The 16416-nt window shown below is 29.5% G+C and overlaps 1 protein-coding gene across 1 annotated transcript; it reads right to left on the bottom strand.

Annotated features, from left to right (window-relative positions):
- Window positions 1-9807: 9807 nt before the first annotated feature.
- Window positions 9808-16065, bottom strand: LOC139487659 (transmembrane protein 72-like). Its single transcript, XM_071272611.1, has 6 exons — window positions 15881-16065; window positions 14202-14262; window positions 13548-13619; window positions 12066-12202; window positions 10957-11059; window positions 9808-10360 (listed from the first exon to the last, which is right to left on the bottom strand). Exons 1-6 carry the CDS (start codon window positions 15966-15968, stop codon window positions 10255-10257), a joined length of 567 nt encoding a protein of 188 aa, XP_071128712.1. The 5' UTR covers window positions 15969-16065; the 3' UTR covers window positions 9808-10254.
- Between the last annotated feature and the right edge of the window lie 351 nt (window positions 16066-16416).

The raw sequence follows: 16416 nt of genomic DNA, 5'->3' as shown, positions 1-16416 counted from the left end.
TGATTTATTGATGCGACCGCATGTACTGCTTTTGAGTTTTAAATTATATATTATACTTTTCAAGACAATAAGCAAACTCTAAATTTTTTGTAAAAAGTTCTTCATATAATACTTGATTTCTTGATTGACAACATATATATGTAACGTTTGGAGGACGTGTGTCTTAAAAAAACAATCGGGATTCATGTATTCCTATGCGAATTTACTGTGCTCCTCTTTTTGTCGATTTGCTTCTTTTAATCGCATGAGTCTGACCTCAAATAAGAGCCTCTATGGTGAATAAAAAAAGATGGCGTTGTTCTTTAATTTCACTTTCTGCTATATTCAATCTTTTAAAATTGCTGACTACTATTCTTTCTATAGTAAAAGATGACCTTCAAAATTGTTGTGATGATATATATTCAACCAGTGGTGTTAATCAGATGAGGTCATTTTAAATCTAAAGACCTACAGTTAAATCTTATATCACAATCTCTGCAATTTTGCAGCAACATTAAACTTTTGATCGTTCTACGATGTACACTACTATTTCTCATGTTCAAGTGAAAGATCTTGTGTACAGTCGTAAATTAATAGGAGCTATCCGTTGTTATTCTGTGGTAAACATGTTGTAATGTACTATTATATCATTTATTGATGTATGTATCTGTCCTGTGTGTTCTTACGTTTATTTGTACTGTATTCCTATCACGTATTGTTGTCCTATAAACTGTGTTTTTAACATTGCCATATAAGCAGGAAGTTTGACTAGCCATAAAACCAGGTTCGACCCACCATTCACAATGATATGTACCAAGTTAGAAACATGAAATAGTTCGTCTCTATGTATAGTGGCGTTTGTTTTTGTAGCAGTTCAGTTTTTCTGTTGTTCCGTTGTTATCCTCTTATATGTGATGTGTTTCCCTCGGTTTTGGTTTGTGACCCGGATTCATCTTCTCTTATTAGTTTTATGACTATTGAACAGCGGTATACCAGTGTAGCTTTTATATGTTCTAATTGTCATTCACCCACTACCATCCTTTTCCCCTCGAATGTGACCTATCGAATTCCTGATCACCGGGTTGAGTAATACATCAGGCCCCTCTTGAGAAACAGAATATGTTCACCCTTCCGAAGCACATACGATAATACCCAGGTTTTTGTTGATAAGTTTTTGTTTTTCTATGCTCTGTTTAGTATACTGTTTTTGTTTTATCCCATGGCGCTGCAAGTTGATTTAGACTAATGGATGGCCTTTAGTATCTACCGGCTTTTTTTTACTCAACAACTCATATAAGAGGACTATAGGAGTCATCTGATCATTTTGATAGAAGCAGAAAGAAAGCAGATCTATCTTATTATCTTAACATTCTGAACCGTTTTTCGTTGTAAGATTACCATATCTATTAAGTTTTGTTAAGATATTTGACAATGCATGCAATTGTCTCCATGTTCATTAGATAAACACTTAGACCACAGACATAAATATCACTTGATGAACATTCAACTTAAGCTTGCAAAAAAAATCCCCACCACTGAATGGTAAATCTGAAAAAAAATATAGACCTTGAAAATGTCGATAGACTAACCCTTCATAATTGATAAAGAAATGGAGATATAGAGCAGCTATGATAGCCTTTACAAATAGGGGAAAAAATCACACATGTTTATGCCTAAAAACAGGCAATAAGCTATAATAGAAAACAAGGGCTTTCAGAGTATCAAATATAAAAAAAGAAGTTTTGGTATAATTGCCAATGAGACAAGAGACCAAATGACACAGACATTAACAACTATAGGTCACTGTACGGCCTTCAACAATGAGCAAATTAAGCATCAATTAAAATTTCAAAACAACAAGATATTCAAAACGTCTTATAAAAGACTGTTAATGAACTTTTTTAGAGAATTGAAATCAATGACATGTGTGACGTTTACATTCTGACGTCAAACACGGGATTCTACGTTAGAGCCATGTTGATCTGGCCATTCGGTCCCAATGCTTAAAATCTTTCAATCGTTAGTGTTGAATTTAACATACGTACATAAAATTCAAAAATAAGAAAGCAATGAATGAGTATTTGAAATATGCTTTTTTGTTAAATATTTTTATTGTTATTAAGATACTTGTTGTACCTGTAAATCCTGTCATTATTTTTCATATTTTCGTATTCTTGTCTTTCAGTTTTGCTAAGTGCTTTGCCTATATGTCTTTTCGTTTCTTTTTGACATATATGACCTGGCTCTGTACTTATACATCCCGTCATTGTGTTATTGTACTAGGCTAATTTTTGTAATCTTGACTTTAATTTTTGATAAGATTGGTCTATATGCTATTTTGTGCTTCTTTGTTACATATTTGTATGTTTTAAAGTGATTAAGATTATAACACAATGTTGACTGCTGTAATTTAACATTTTTACCTATTATGTCTGTTTGTTTTGTTCATACATCGTTGTCAATATAATGGAATTGATGAGACTGTCATACAAGTGAGAGGTTCAGCTAGTTATAAGACCAGGTTCAATCCACCATTTTCTACATAAGAAAATGCCTGTACCAAGTCCAGAATATGACAGTTGTTATCCACTCGTTTGAACTTTTGATTTTGCCATTTGATTAGGGAGTTTCCATTTTGAATTTTCCTCAGTTCAGTATTTTTGTGATTTTTCTTTTTATTCAAATACCTCAACCATGCAAAAGTTTCAATTTCAACAGACCATGACTAAGGTGTTGGGGCCAAATAATCATTTTCTATTTATAATTTGATAACTGCATACCTAATACCACTGACTTATTAGTAGTGTTTCCCTGTAAAATTGCATGATCGAACTTTACCATGTACACTCAAAAAGATTTAATCAATAGACCATAACAGAGGTCCAAATGATCTACATAGATACGAGTTTTGCTTATGCTATTAAATCTGCATAACAAAAACCATTCACTTCCCACTATTTATTCCCTCATAAACTGACTCAATCACACAAACTTCAACAAATCCCTGATGCTACAGAAAACAGCACCTAGGATCAAGTAAAAAACATAAATCAATGTTTGTTAGATTCAGAAATAGAAAGGCATAAAATCAATCTAATAATCTATTTTTGTTGCTTAAAATGTCTACAACAACGATAAAATCTAAAATCATGAAAATCGAACATGACCTTCATTTTGTCACAGGAAACAACCTTTCTAAATTTGAAAAAAATTCTTCAGAAGTTTTTAGAGTTAAAAAAAGCTCAAATGGTGAAAATCGATCTTGAACTTCCTCCAGTCACAGGAAACAACATATCTAAATTTGACAAGATTTTGTTAGAGTGTTTTCAAGTTAATGCACAGACACTGTTTGACAGCTGCCCATTAATATGTTCCTTTGGAAATCCGGTTAGAAAGTCTTTATAACATAATCATGATGCTCAAGTTTCATTGAAATCAGTAAAGATATAAATTACAAAATTACAATAAAGATAGTATGGCAATATCTACATAGGCCAGAAAAAACCTTACTAATTGCTATCATAAACACATTTTTTTATTATAAATCTTGGTTGATAAATCAAGCATAAAATCTCAAAAGAAGCACTTTAATCATTATCAACATAGGATACAGTGGCATAAACAAAGTTCATATAAAATAACTAACACAAAACCAATCAAGCACTCTTCCTTATATAATTATGCTAACATATCATTGATATACAAAACAGTAATGCAGTAAGGGGAAGTAACCATAATGTAAATATAAACTGCCAATATAAAAATTCAGCAACAATACTCGAATTTCTATTAACAACCAAGAATTTGGTATATCTAAGACATATGATTTTATTTTGAGCACTTGAAATGTCTGTATAACCATAATAGTATGATGGTCTAACTTACATATATACAATTTATTTACGTCCATTTATTCATTTTTGAGACTTACTTTCTAATGTAATATTTCTCAACTAATCTACGGATAAAAACTTCTTTACCTTACAACTAGATCTATAATCAAGTTGTACAGTTGTCTAAGACAAGAATGATTTCACTCATGGAAATGTGAAACAGGAATGGCTGTATTGAAACTACAAATCTAAAATAGGATTGTTTAACTCACAAGACAATCTAACTAGAAAACTCAATCTCAAAAACATTTTGTGTGATGGAAGTAGAAAACAATGATGATGCTTTAATTATGGTAAAAAAACAAGAGTAAAACGATCCTATAGAAATAAAAGTTATTTATAGAATTGATTCTCCACTAATGACATATGTAAAGAATGTACACAAATGTATTTATTATTGTGACTGTTGAACATTGACAATTTCAGGAAATGCAAAAAAATAAAACAAAGAATGCTTTAAAAAATCAAAGCAAGATTTAATTTTTTTTGAGATGCCTATCCATTTGCAATTTTTGCCATTGTAAAAACATGATTGAAATTTTTTTTTATAATGCTTTCACATGCAAGATTATAAGACATAATTTCAACTTCAATACCTTGGATATGTATAACATTGTATACTTATTTTACTGCAAACTCAGAAAATGATTCAGCAATTATTATTGCAAAATACTGATAACATGTGAGATCTTAATGCTATTGAAATAATTTGTTTAAGAAATTCAGTATTGAAACTATGGCTGGAGGTTTTTGTAATTGTGAACTTGATCTTCACATTAATAAAACCATCCCAATAATTTCTCAATCTATATTATTACTCTCAAATCAATAAATATCACCAAGAGTAGTATATAACATTGCACTACCTTGCAAGTAAATGAAATTCATTTTCTACAAGCAACAATGTTCAATAATATTTATGCAATTACCCTTTTATTTGATTGAAAACTTTTTGAAAGTACATCATATTTTCCTACATTGGTTTGTAGGGATATTGCACACTTAATTTTGGTAACATTCTACTGGGAAAAAATGCTAGTATACAATAATTAAATATACTTTTTTTACCAATATTTGAAAGATGAATGTCATTTATCAGTATTAAATTCTTCAAATATTTTTTTTTCAATGGTAGGCCAAAATTCTTATAAAAATTTAAAGGCAAAACACTCGCATAACCTTAAAAATATATTTCCAAGACTTGCTTGTATATTTTCATTAACCCAATTAATCAGAACTATGATAGGAAACCAAACCCATTTGATGCTAGTTTAATTGGTTTTTGCATGGTGACTATTTCAGATTCTATTTTAAGATTGTTGATTATGTCTACCTAAAGATTTCTCTACATATCTAAATGGGGATGCTTTGATATGCAATAATGCAAATTATTCATATACCCATCTATCTCTATGGTTGGTATTGTCTCAATTTGTGAAAGAACAACATACTTTTGTTTAGAAATTAATGATCCACTATTTTAGATCATATTTGTTGATGCAAAAAAAAAGTAAAGGGCAGATAATTTAAGAACATGTTTGATAATCTCAAGGAAATGAGTTCTGAAAAAGGGTGAGATTCTGAATTTTCTCATTTCACATGTTAAAAAAACTATGAAATTCATAATCTTAATTTAGGTAAATGTTATGGTAAAAATAATGGTACTAAAATGTACATGCTATTTTAACACACAACATTCAAATAGAAACTTTGAATTGTTAATACAAGGAGATAGAATTTCTCTCATTAGAGACAATATCCTTAGTTACAGTTAAATCTATTTCTTCAGATATTTCAAAATTCATACAATCAGAAAAAAATCAAAACTGTACACACATATCATTTCAAACACTAATAAATATATACATAAATTACATTGTAACAATAAAAATTTATAACAGACTAGGAAGGAGCACAAGAGACAAAATGTTTGTCGATATACAATAATTCAAGAAATTTAAATAATAATCAAGGTACTTATCATTATCTTACTTTATAAAAGTACATGGATACCATGTAAAAAGGTTACTTGGTAAAGTGATGCATTGATTTACGATCTAATGGGCCCAATTTAGGATTTATTCATGATCTGATGAGCCCAACTTAAGTTTTAAATTCTTAATTGCAATTATTCATACGTGGATCTTCTAGGTCTAATCAAGACAATAAAACAAGCTGAACTATTAGCTATTGCCGACTAATGATGCCCCACTTTAAGTGGAAAGGAATTTAATAAGCAACATGTCTGACAATACAGCATGGTTTCGGCTGGGATTCATAGTTCCTATACTAAAATGTGATGAAATTTCACACATGGCCATAAAGTATTCTTTTAACAAAAGCCACTGAATTTGTAATGATGAATGTGTAACCACATCAGCCAGTATGGTATGATCATATAAATATTTCTACTAAATTTAGGGAAATTGTGATATGTAGTTTCTGAGAAAATGAAATGAATGTTGCTTCGGACGGCTGGACACAGGTTAACAAGTATATCCCCTCCTTCAGAGCAGGATAACAGATTGACTGTCAAATATGAGGGTAACTATATGTTAGTGTAGGTGTTATGAACATGTATCCAGAATAGTTTTCTAGTTTATCAAAAGTTGAAATATCTGATGTCATGCATCAGTATTGGATTTCTATGAACTTATATAGACCACTTTCAAGTTAGGTCCTTCTCTAGGAAAGTTCATCAAGCGTCTTCGTGATCGTCATTATGCAGGACAAACTAGAAATACTATTTCTTGTTTAGGTACTTAATCACAATTCCCCAATGACAGCAGTGCTGATTATCAATTATTAGAATTTAATTTGCCAAATAATTTATGCAACATAGCTTCATATTTTTCAACCCATCGCTCAACATGGAAAGGAATTAACCATGCCCCCTAACAGACAAATAATCTTCAATTAAACCAAATATTTTTTACGAAAATGAAACAACCTCGAAAGTGGTCTATTTCTTTTGCGGAACTTTTCACAGAGTTGCTAATGTCATAATGATGAATAATAATAATACTGTGATGTTTCATTCAAATCAGGTTTGTATCAAACTAAAAGTACCATTAAGATTTTAACTTGAGATCAGTCAGAATACAATAGTACAAATCACATGGATTTACATGCAAAAGGGATATAAACCTTAGTTATATTTATTGTTCTGAAAATTTGATCAATAATGTACAAGCTATATAAATATAATAATAAATAATTCAACAAAACTGTTGTAAAACTGTAAAGCAATGAAATCAAATATGTTAATAAAAATTGCATACAATATAAAATTAATATGGATCACAACTAATTAAACATGAAAGAAAAAAGAAAAAAAACACAATCTTAGCTTATTGTAAAATTTCAATTAAACAGTTGATACAGCATATATTGGAATTGAAAGAAAAAACTGAAAAATTAAATGATATAAACAAAAGTACAAAGAATTTAATCAATATATTAAGTATTCATTTGTATAATTTGTATAATGAAAAAAATTAACAAATTAGTCAAAAAGACAGACTAAGATGTACAAGAACATAGAAGTATAACAATCTTTTATCAAATAGATATTTTAAGACATTGCAAGACAGTCTCTTATTTTATGTATAAATCAGTTCAAATTGATTATAATCCCATATGAGATTCATTAACTTTCTTACTTAAAGATATATAACATTGAATATCATATTTTTTGTTTTTCAATCAAAAATAAATATTATGCAAAAAATAGTGGAGTTTAAAAAGAAATTAGTTTTTCAGATCTATTGTATTTTAATCTCTTAGGAAGACATATATATTTTTATTTGTGAATGACTATTTGGTGTCATTTAATAAAATATGTTATAATAATCTCAACTTCAGGCAAAATAAACAGCAGTTAAAGATCTCTTAATGAGCTCATTCCACATACTGTTTAATCATAGTCATATTTTTAAATCATGGGCATGAAATCTGCAGGTAATTTGTTTCTTTATTTCACTTCTTATAATCGTCGTGACAAACTGATAACCCAGTCTTTTTTATAACACAACTTAAATAAGGAAACAACAGAATAATTTTAAGATGGGTTAAATTCAGTTATCAAAATATGTATATATATGCAAACAAGCTTTATTAATTCCCTACAAAGGAGGGAGAATATATGGTATGTTTGATCAGTGGCAGGTAATCCCAATATCATATTTTCTAACATTTAAAATAGAAAAAAAAAAGAAATTGATTCAATTACTAGTTTTCTTGGCAATGTCATATGACCTAAATAAGTTATCAAAAATCACAACCTAAAACTAACCAATAAATAAACTAAAGTAAAGAAGATACATTCAGCTTTTAACATGCCTTTCAAGTTATCAATATACATTTATTCACATAACAAGTGTTAAACACAAGTAACATATACAAACACTTACCAAGATTCATTATAAAATTCTCCCATACCCTCCTACTCTCTATAGATATCTTCACAAGAATAAAACACTCACTTACAACATTTAATATAAAAATAAATTATAAACAATTTAAGGTGAACACTTAAAATGGTTGTGTTTTACAGAGTCAAATCTGATTGAATTTTGGTAATATATGGCGTACTTTCATTATATTCATTAATGACTTACTGTAGATTCAGAAATTATTGTGTGCATTTATTATTGTGATTTTGTCATTTTAGACTGAAATGCGATTTTAATCACTGGATTCTCATCTCCATGTGGGTTATAGGTCACCATTATTTTATTTTCAAAATAAAAGCGTAACAAAACAATCAAAATTCCCAATGTAACTTATTTCTTTTTTAGATGTTGGTGTGCAATAATTAACTGGGTATTTTATTTAAGGTACAATTGACAGTAAATTATTACTTTATAATTAAATATGTGTGTATGAAATCATTCATTATAGAGATGCTTGTATTAGGCCCCCCAAAAAAAATGTCTGTTTAAGGTTATATAATTAAAATAAATAGGGTAGGTAGGTCGGTATTTCTATTTTATTTTTTGTGCCATGATTTTGAGTTGTGGGGTCTGTCTTGCCGTGGTCCGAGTTGTCCATGGGCCGAGTTAACCTGTATTTTTAATGATTTGATTATTTCCCTTTGTTATTGACAGACAAAAAATGGCGGCAAAATGTTTATTTCATCACACAAGTTGGGAATTTTCTTAAAACAGCTATCATGATTATCATATTCATGATTATGAACATTGGGATGTATCAGGCAACACTATCTTCACTTTTAACACAAGTTCAGTTTTTTTTTCACTTTACAACGGAAATAAAAATGGCTTAGGGTCGCGCTCAAAAAAGGGTTGGTCGGGTAACTGTAAACAGACATTATATTTCTTTTGGCCTTATCATTTTTTTAAATAACATTAAGAATTCAATATATCATAACCACTGCGGCAAATCCTAATTTCCTTCAGTTAAATGTACATTACAAAACCTATTACATCATCCAATTATCAGTTTTGTATTGACAGACTCAGCTGCATCATAAAACAGATACTAATAGAAGATTATCATTTTTGTAAGCAACATTACACATATATGCAAATATCAAGACCTATACAGGTATATTAAGTACCACTTCAATCTATAACCAGGGGTTTCATTATCTTTTATGTTGACTGGTACTTTCCACATGTCTAGGTGGTACTTTTCAATTTATTCCATGAATATCTTATATAAAAATTTCTATATTTAGGCGGTACTTGTCAATAACATACAAGGGTAAAAGTACCAGGTACCGCCTCCTAATAAATGGCCTGTATAACAAGGTAGTATGTGTAACATAGTGAAAATTCCTTAAGTATTTGATTTAAATAAGAAATATTTAAAACTTGAAAGAAAAACTTCAGCTGTAATTTAGCAAACTTATAAATTTACAAAAATTCAAACAAAGGGAGATAACTCAACTATTTACAATTCAATTTAAGTATTTTCTTTTGATTTTCCTCTTTCAACAGAGTTTAAAAAAAGAATTCATTATATTGTCTACAAAAATAAAATTTATACAGCCATTCTTATGATTTGTAAATCACACAAGTTTCCAAAATAATTATCTCCCTTCATCATTAAAAATTCCCCAAAGTTGACTTGATACAAGTATGACTAAAACAATTTGAATTAATTACTATCTGTTTTAAAATCAAAACAATTGTGCTGATAATGTTAAATATCATCAAATGAAATAGTTTAAAGAAAAGTAATTATCTCTCCTTTGTTTTATTGAGTTCAAGGGTTGCTGTCCATTAGCATAAACTAATTTTTTTCTTTCCGATCTTGATACATAAGCTGTCATATAGAATATGACTATTTAGCACTATTTAGCACTGACAGATCTGACTATGTAAAACATTATTATAAAACAAAATTATTCTTAACATCATAATTCTAAAATTTCTTGCTGTTCAGCTAATGATATGCCTGTCGATTGATCTGTTGGATTTAATATACAATCTTCTATATCGTCCTCTTGTAACTCGTCAAATCTAAAACATAATTTATTTATTATTAAATTTACAACAGAATTTATCAATTATCAAATTTGCAACATAATTTGTCAATTATCAAATTTACATAACAATTTATTGATTATTAAATTTACAATCCAATTTGTTATAAATGGAGAATGTGTCCATGGGACACAGATGAAGTTCCTGCCTGTATATCATACAAAGTTTTAAAGGGACATAACTGGAGAACAGTAAAAGTGACGCTACCAAAATTTGTACTTGATCTGAGTTTGGTTGTGATAAGTATTGTGTATAAGTCTCATAACATTTGGTTGGGGCCAACTTAAGTTAAAGAACTGAAACAAAAAATATTTTCCCATTTGTAAACAGGCCCAAACAGTAAAAGTGACGCTACCAAAATTGCTAATTACTTTAAACCAACTAATTTTCGCTAGCAGAAAAAAAACACAACATATATCATCCTGATTTAGTTTAAAACACAGATTATCCTTATATAAATAAATCCACATAAAAAAAAAAAACCACAGTGAAAATAAATGGCATCAAGCCAGCTATGAAGAGCTTAGCACAAAAAGAAGTTGGTTAACAGTATTGTACGATTTCTATCTTACCGATCATAAGAAGCATTCTGTGTAATTTTATCTAATTCATTTTCTTCTGTACTACCTTTGGTTTTTATCATATATAAAATGGCACTTATAATTAACATAACACCTGAAAAGAAAATAAAATTTATCATTTTCTATTCAACAATTGTCAACAAAAAGAAATATGGATTATGAAATGTTTCAAAAGAACCCTTTTTTTAATATCATTAAAATTAGACATAAATGGAGCTGGAGTCGTGTATCATTCTGTATTTTTCTATTCAAAATCTGGTGCCTGTAATTCAGTGGATGTCCATTCTTGCTGTATTAAAATCATATTTGTTAATCCTTTATTCTTTTGTTCACTATTCGGGTCACTAGTTTTCTCATTTGAATTGTTTAACATTTGACTATTCTGGGCCTTTTATAGCTTGCTTTGCCATATTTTTTTTGGAGTTACTATCAGTTGCTAACTCCTATGCCATAAGGTCTCTCTATTAACAACCTATCCCATATTCTGAGTGCTATTTCCTGGTATGAAGCTCAGAAGATGTGATAATTTCTTAATTGACTTATCAAGACTATCTTGATGAATATATCAATGACAAACAAGATTAATTGGCTGTAGTGAAGTTTACATGTGATGATGAATAGCTGCCTTATACATTGTACCACAAATTTTCTTAAGATATTGATATTACATATAAGCATATTAAAATAAATTAAAAGGGTAGATGACATTATAATTAATTATCAAAGGTACCAGGATTATAATTTAGTATGCCCACATGTGTTTCGTCTACATAAGACTCATCAGTGACGCTCATATCAAAATATTCATAAAGAAAACAAGTACAAAGTTGAAGAGCATTGAGGATCCAAAATTCCATAAAGTTGTGCCAAATACGGCTAAGGTTATCTTTGCCTGGGATAAGAAAATCCTTAGTAATTTTAGGTGTTTATAGAGTTATTCAGGTAGTACTTTCATCAGAAACACTGAAAGCTACATGAGTTAGTATTGTGTAAACAAAGAATCAAGATATGTCATAATTTAATGTGTCTCTGTCACTGTAATACCAAGACAGATTATTAACATATTATAAGTATTAAGAAGACGACAAGCAAAATTTTACCTGATATTATACCAAGCCATACTGTAGAAGGCTGTATAAAACATGGCACAGAAAATAATATATATAAAATTCCTTTCTTCCAATTATCAACCATAACTATAGCATTCCATATATTCTTACAGCAACTTTCTTCGTCACTGAAAAATATAAATGAAAACGATTAAAGCTACATACACACATAGTGTTCTCACTACATATGCACAAATGGCACAGTAGACAATGATATCTAAAGAGAAAACTAAGCATTAACAGACCAGACTATTTGTTAACTTTGTTAAAAATATGTATCATTTGATAAAAAGAAACAAAGAATACAGGTTGCACTATAATAAACCATTCATTCATTTAGCTGGGTAGGTAGGGTAACTTGAACCACACATATATTTGTATTTGGCCCAAGAGGAAAATAATAATTCTGAACCTATAAATGAATAAAGAAAAACATAAACTGAAAACACTGTTATCATGGTTATAGTTTAATTGTATTCTCAGTTATGAATTCAACAATATAGACACAAAGAATAGGGTGGAATAGAATATTTTATTCACCAAATAAGGGCCTATAGCATACTAACAATACATGTATAATACATTTTGTAATAAACAATAACGTAAATAACATAAAGGAAATACAGCATTGCCACGATGCAACAAATTACATAAAAATACAATTATTTTGTTTACCCCAAATGTGATGCTATACAAAATTTCTGGGGATTACACTGTACATAGATGTAGTGCGTTCATGAATTGATGTGTTGTTAGGTAATTTGTAAATTATTTTTATATATATATTTGATTTTGGATTAGTCATTTTACCATGTTTACAGTGATGACAATCAATCCAAGTTGTTTATAGCCTTGTCCTTGGGTCTAATCATATTAACTATAGTTGTTTATACCCTTGTCCTTGGGTCTAATCATAGGAATTATCCTTATTGTTTCATATAATCTAGTTTCTGGACAGTATTTTTTTCTTTTTTATATTATATAACACTTAAATCTGATACCATGTTCTATTTATATGTATTTTTAAATGGTACAAATGCATGACAATGAAGTGACAGACAGAGTTTACCTTATAATAATGTGTTACTAAGAAAAGACTGAAGGAAAATGCACTGAATCAGCAATAATGTAGTAAATTATAAGTTTGTGTAGCACTTCTCTCTTAAGTCTAGACCCTTATCTCTGCGAGATTCAAAAGGAGAATATTACTTTACCTATGATTCTGGCTTACTGTTAGTCCTGATTATATAATATATGTACATGTTCTTTCCTATTTAATATTAAGTAATACTTTAATTTAACATGTGTGTGCTTTGCCTTTATAATGATATTAATATTTTTTTAAAATATTATATGATGTACTAAAATTTCTATCAGAAGCCAAATAATGTAATAGTACTTGTCAGATAACAGACTGCATGGTAGATCTCCTGATTAAGCAATAATTGAATATGGTATCATATATATACTAACCCTCGACAAACAGCTACAATATAGTTCATAGCAAATACCAGCTCAAAGAAAGTCACAGCAAGACCAGCAAGACTACAAATAAATAAAACAGTTAAACAGAAAAAAGATTGATATAAATTTTGTGCATCTGAACATGTAACCCTATAGCAATGCATAATTTTAAAACTACCAAAATGAATTGTAAAACTATATATAAAAGCTTAAATTTTTGTTTATTCTAATAATATCAAATAAAATCTTCTTAATGTCTAGGTAGTGGTAAATATTCTTTGCATATTCAAGACAAAAAATATCATATGAACATGACACCTGCTTTACATTAGACAGACGTGCTACCTTACACTCAACAGGTTAAAGGTCCAGATGAAAACATGTAGCACCTTGGCAAATAACTCTCAAGTTAACCACTTTACCAGTGTCTGGCTTAATGGTACAATGTTCTGTATGTGACAGGCTTCAATAATGTAGAAGCAGAACATTTACATTCTGAAGTCTGTGGTTTGACAAGGCCAGGGACCTAAGTTTTTTAGGGGTAAATTCTGTGCACATGAACTATTTTCACTTACCTAAATCCAAGTATTGTTTTAAAAAGTGACAAGGTCTTAAACATGTTAAATGGGGTGAAATATGATTTATTCACACTAATAAACTTACGTTATATAATATCCAAGGATATGACCATAATAAATAGCTTCTACACCAGTTCCCCATAAACCTGAAAAGCAAATGATCATCTATTATTAAGGAGGATACATTAAAACTCTTAATAGTGTGGACCTGTGTGGTTCAAATCCATGACTTAAATGATAAATCTTTTGTTATTTAACCTCTAAGGTCCAACTTCCATACAAGACATTAAATTTAAAAGCATAACAAGAACTTTCAGCCAAAATTTCCAAAGAATTACATGCACAATGTACCATTCTAACAGTTAAAAAGGTCAGAGCCTTGAGAACTTAAGGTGACCATACTTGTACTGCATGATCGATCAAGCCTCTAGTTATTTTTTTTTTTTTTTCTCAATGGAAAATGTTAACATTTATAACGGGTAAGAAGATGAATATGGACATTAAAAACCAAGGTCAAGGAAAGACAAACAAACAACATTTTAAAGGCATTTATACATGTAGAATGATCAACAACAAAAATATTTTCATAGATTTTTTCTAGCATTCTTCAGGGTATGTTTATTTTAAGATTTATTCTATATGAAAATTGTATAAAATTCAAGAACTTATCATCTGAAACTTCATAAAAATGGCACAAGACTTATAAGATTAAAAAAAAAACTTGATGCTCTAGAGATCAGTGAGGTTATAAATTATAATTGCTTTTTAACAATTTGAAATGGAGTGAGAGACAATAACACACAAGCATTTAGGATCATGCAATTACACAATTTAATCAAATGTAGATGGTACCATAAGATGAAACTGCTGCATGTATGTAAAGTTTTTCTAAATACATATACATGTAAAGTTGTATAATTTTAACTTGAATAAACCATACAATGTAAATTGGATCTGCACATGTCTAATCATGGTCCATTTCATGGATTTACAATCACCTGATTTAAGAATTCACATCTAAGGGGGAAAAATGTACCTTTTTATACATTATATTTTGAAAGTCTGTTGAAATGAATTTTATAACCATTGGATGATCTATTGAGTTTATGAAATTGTGAGTAGCTTGTCATGTTAACTTGTTCATTCTATAAATAGTTTGGATAAAAAAAACCACAAGGGGACAAGCTAGATAGATGCATTAAAACAAATATGAATACTATTATTTATTTTGATCCTAATTACACTACATCAAACTTTATTTATTAAAATAAAATCTGACCTTCGTTATTTTGAGCAAGGATTTGTAATTTGTATGTATACAAATCCTTGTTTTGAGTAACTGCCAAATGTGGTACTAAATGTCTATTTTTTTTGTAGCCAAAACATTTTCTGTGATGGCATCAGAAACACTATTATTATATAGATCTACTGACATACTTGGAAAAGAATCAAAACCCCATGTAAATAGCCTAAAATAGGTCATTGACATGACTTTGATTCAATGTTAAAATAAAATAAAAAACACATGTTGTCATTCATGGACCAATGGGTTGTCAACATTGAACACACCTTCGAGTTTGACCAGTAACGGGAACAATTTAAAAATCAGTTTTAATTTCTGATATATCTTCTGAAAAAATTGTCGCCAAAATTAATTATTTGCTCAAAAATTAACAAATATTATCATGGTGTTCTAAAAATAGAACACAGTGGCGTGATCTAGTTTGTCTAGCGACAGGCATGTTTCAACTGTTTTATACTCACTTAACGCTGTAATAATACCCCAAAATCTACAAAACCACATGAAAAAGTCCCATCCATAATTGGAAAAAGTTTCCCCACAACAAGTCATTTTTTTGCTTATATTATAAGATGTTAATCTAGAGAAAACAAAGCAACGTGCTCCTACAATCCATCGTACGATTCTCCGGAAGTTGTTTATTGCTCGGAAACCTTTGGGTGTTTCCACTGAAATCTGTAAAAGGCGCGTTTTTCAAAAAGTTTGTTTGTTTGTTTACAATGTCGGATAATAATAATTGATTGTTTATTTTTCAGAAATTAACTCAATTAGTTAACCAAATACGTAATCCGCCATGCACTATTAAATCTTTATGTAAGGGTCTACATGAAAAAGGGGGAGTGGCTTTTTAATTTCGTTTAGGGAGCTACCATTTGATTTTTATGGGGGGGGGGGCTAGGATGAAATTTGAAAAAAATAGGCAGGACAGGAGTTTTGAGTAAAAAAAAGGCAGGATGAGACACTTGCAAAAAAAAAAAGTCAGGACGACAATTTAGGTAAA

The sequence above is a fragment of the Mytilus edulis genome, chromosome 9, assembly GCF_963676685.1.
Source record: "Mytilus edulis chromosome 9, xbMytEdul2.2, whole genome shotgun sequence".
Classification (NCBI taxonomy): domain Eukaryota; kingdom Metazoa; phylum Mollusca; class Bivalvia; order Mytilida; family Mytilidae; genus Mytilus; species Mytilus edulis.
This window is presented reverse-complemented; position numbering and strand designations above follow the sequence as displayed.

Bases quoted from the DNA above. Each gene is read 5' to 3' on its own strand.
- LOC139487659 (XM_071272611.1), bottom strand. From the start codon at position 15,968: ATGACTTGTTGTGGGGAAACTTTTTCCAATTATGGATGGGACTTTTTC. The intron at 13,620-14,201 runs GTAAGTTTATTA...ATTTATTTGTAG, and splicing joins ATCCTTGGATATTATATAAC to TCTTGCTGGTCTTGCTGTGA. The intron at 12,203-13,547 runs GTTAGTATATAT...TATATTTTTCAG, and splicing joins ATTGTAGCTGTTTGTCGAGG to TGACGAAGAAAGTTGCTGTA.